This window comes from Eimeria mitis, genomic scaffold (assembly GCF_000499745.2).
Source record: "Eimeria mitis Houghton genomic scaffold, Emh_scaff182, whole genome shotgun sequence".
NCBI classification, from domain to species: Eukaryota; Apicomplexa; class Conoidasida; order Eucoccidiorida; family Eimeriidae; genus Eimeria; species Eimeria mitis.
The window spans coordinates 29,716-30,913 of record NW_013570140.1 but is presented as its reverse complement, the minus strand read 5'-3'; the positions used below and the strand labels follow the sequence as shown (position 1 = coordinate 30,913).

General features: G+C 45.8%; 1 protein-coding gene across 1 annotated transcript in view; it reads right to left on the bottom strand.

Annotated features, from left to right (window-relative positions):
- Positions 1-1,092: 1,092 nt before the first annotated feature.
- EMH_0002210 (uncharacterized protein) overlaps positions 1,093-1,198 on the bottom strand; it is a gene marked incomplete at both ends in the record, with an annotated part of 1,519 nt that continues 1,413 nt past the window's right edge. Inside the window, one exon of the mRNA XM_013495920.1 lies at positions 1,093-1,116. Within this exon, the coding sequence (XP_013351374.1) occupies positions 1,093-1,116 (24 nt within the window). The remainder of the gene's footprint in view (positions 1,117-1,198) is intronic.

Genomic DNA, 1,198 nt, shown 5'->3' with positions numbered 1-1,198 from the left:
CTGCTGCTGCTGCTGCTGCTGCTGCTGTTGCTGCTGCTGTTGCTGCTGTTGCTGTTGCTGTTGCTGCTGTTGCTGCTGTTGCTGCAGATGCTGCAGCACTGCAGTTGGGGGCCCCTCCATCGATAAAGTCCCTAGAAGTACCCGGTTTGACCTGCTGCTGCTTCTGCTGCTGCTGCTGCTGCTGCTGCTGCTGCTGCTGCTGCTGCTGCTGATGTTTTTGTATGATGATATCAACGAGTTGCTGCGTCATGTGTGTGAGCTGTGCATGCATCCAGGGCAGTCTGCTGCTGCTGCTGCATGCTGGGCTCTGGTTTGCTTCTAGCAGCCAGGGGTTTAGTTCTTTATCTATAAGTATATCTAAACCAAACAACTCAAAACATGAATTTCTTTGTTTTATATAAACACGCCCAGCAACCATCACATATAATACTAATAAACGTAAACGAGGAAGAAATATATTATACCAATACCTGCTGTCTTTGCTGCTGCAACTCCTCCCGCTGCTGCTGCTCCTGCTGCTGCTGCTGCTGCTGCTGCTGCTGCTGCTGTTGCTGCTGTTGCTGTGCCGGGCTAAGCAGCAGATCAGATGCTCTAATGGGAGTACCCCTTCTCCCTTTTCTTCTTCTTTTAGGCATTCAGTACATATAGGCACATCTCCTCTCATTGCTGCTGCTGCTGCTGCTGCTGCTGCTGCTGCTGCTGCTGATGCAGGTGCAGCAGCAGCAGCAGCAGCAGATGTATTGATCCCGTGTTTTCTTTCTTCTTGTGTGTGTTGTTTGTTTCTTTTATATCCTTGTTCTTTCTGCTGCCCCTGCTGCTGCTGCCCCTGCTGCTGCTGCTGCTGCTGCTGCTGCTGCTGCTGCTGCTGCTGCTGCTGTTGTTTGCGTTTATTTCTATTGAGGGTACAATTAGAGATATGTCTGTATGGGTTTTTTAATATATCTACACTATAGGGTTCAGCACAAACCCTCAAATAGGGTTTATTATATATAAAAACAGATAAAGGAGAAAAAGAAGAGACAAAAACCCATACACGTAAGTCAAACTTGCAGCAGCAACTCAGCAGCAAAGGACGCTCAATATAACGCTGAGCTAAACGACCCCGTAAACCACGCCCTGAGAAGCAACACAATAAACTTATATATATATATATATATATATATATATATATATTTTTTTTTTTTTTTTTTTTTTTTTT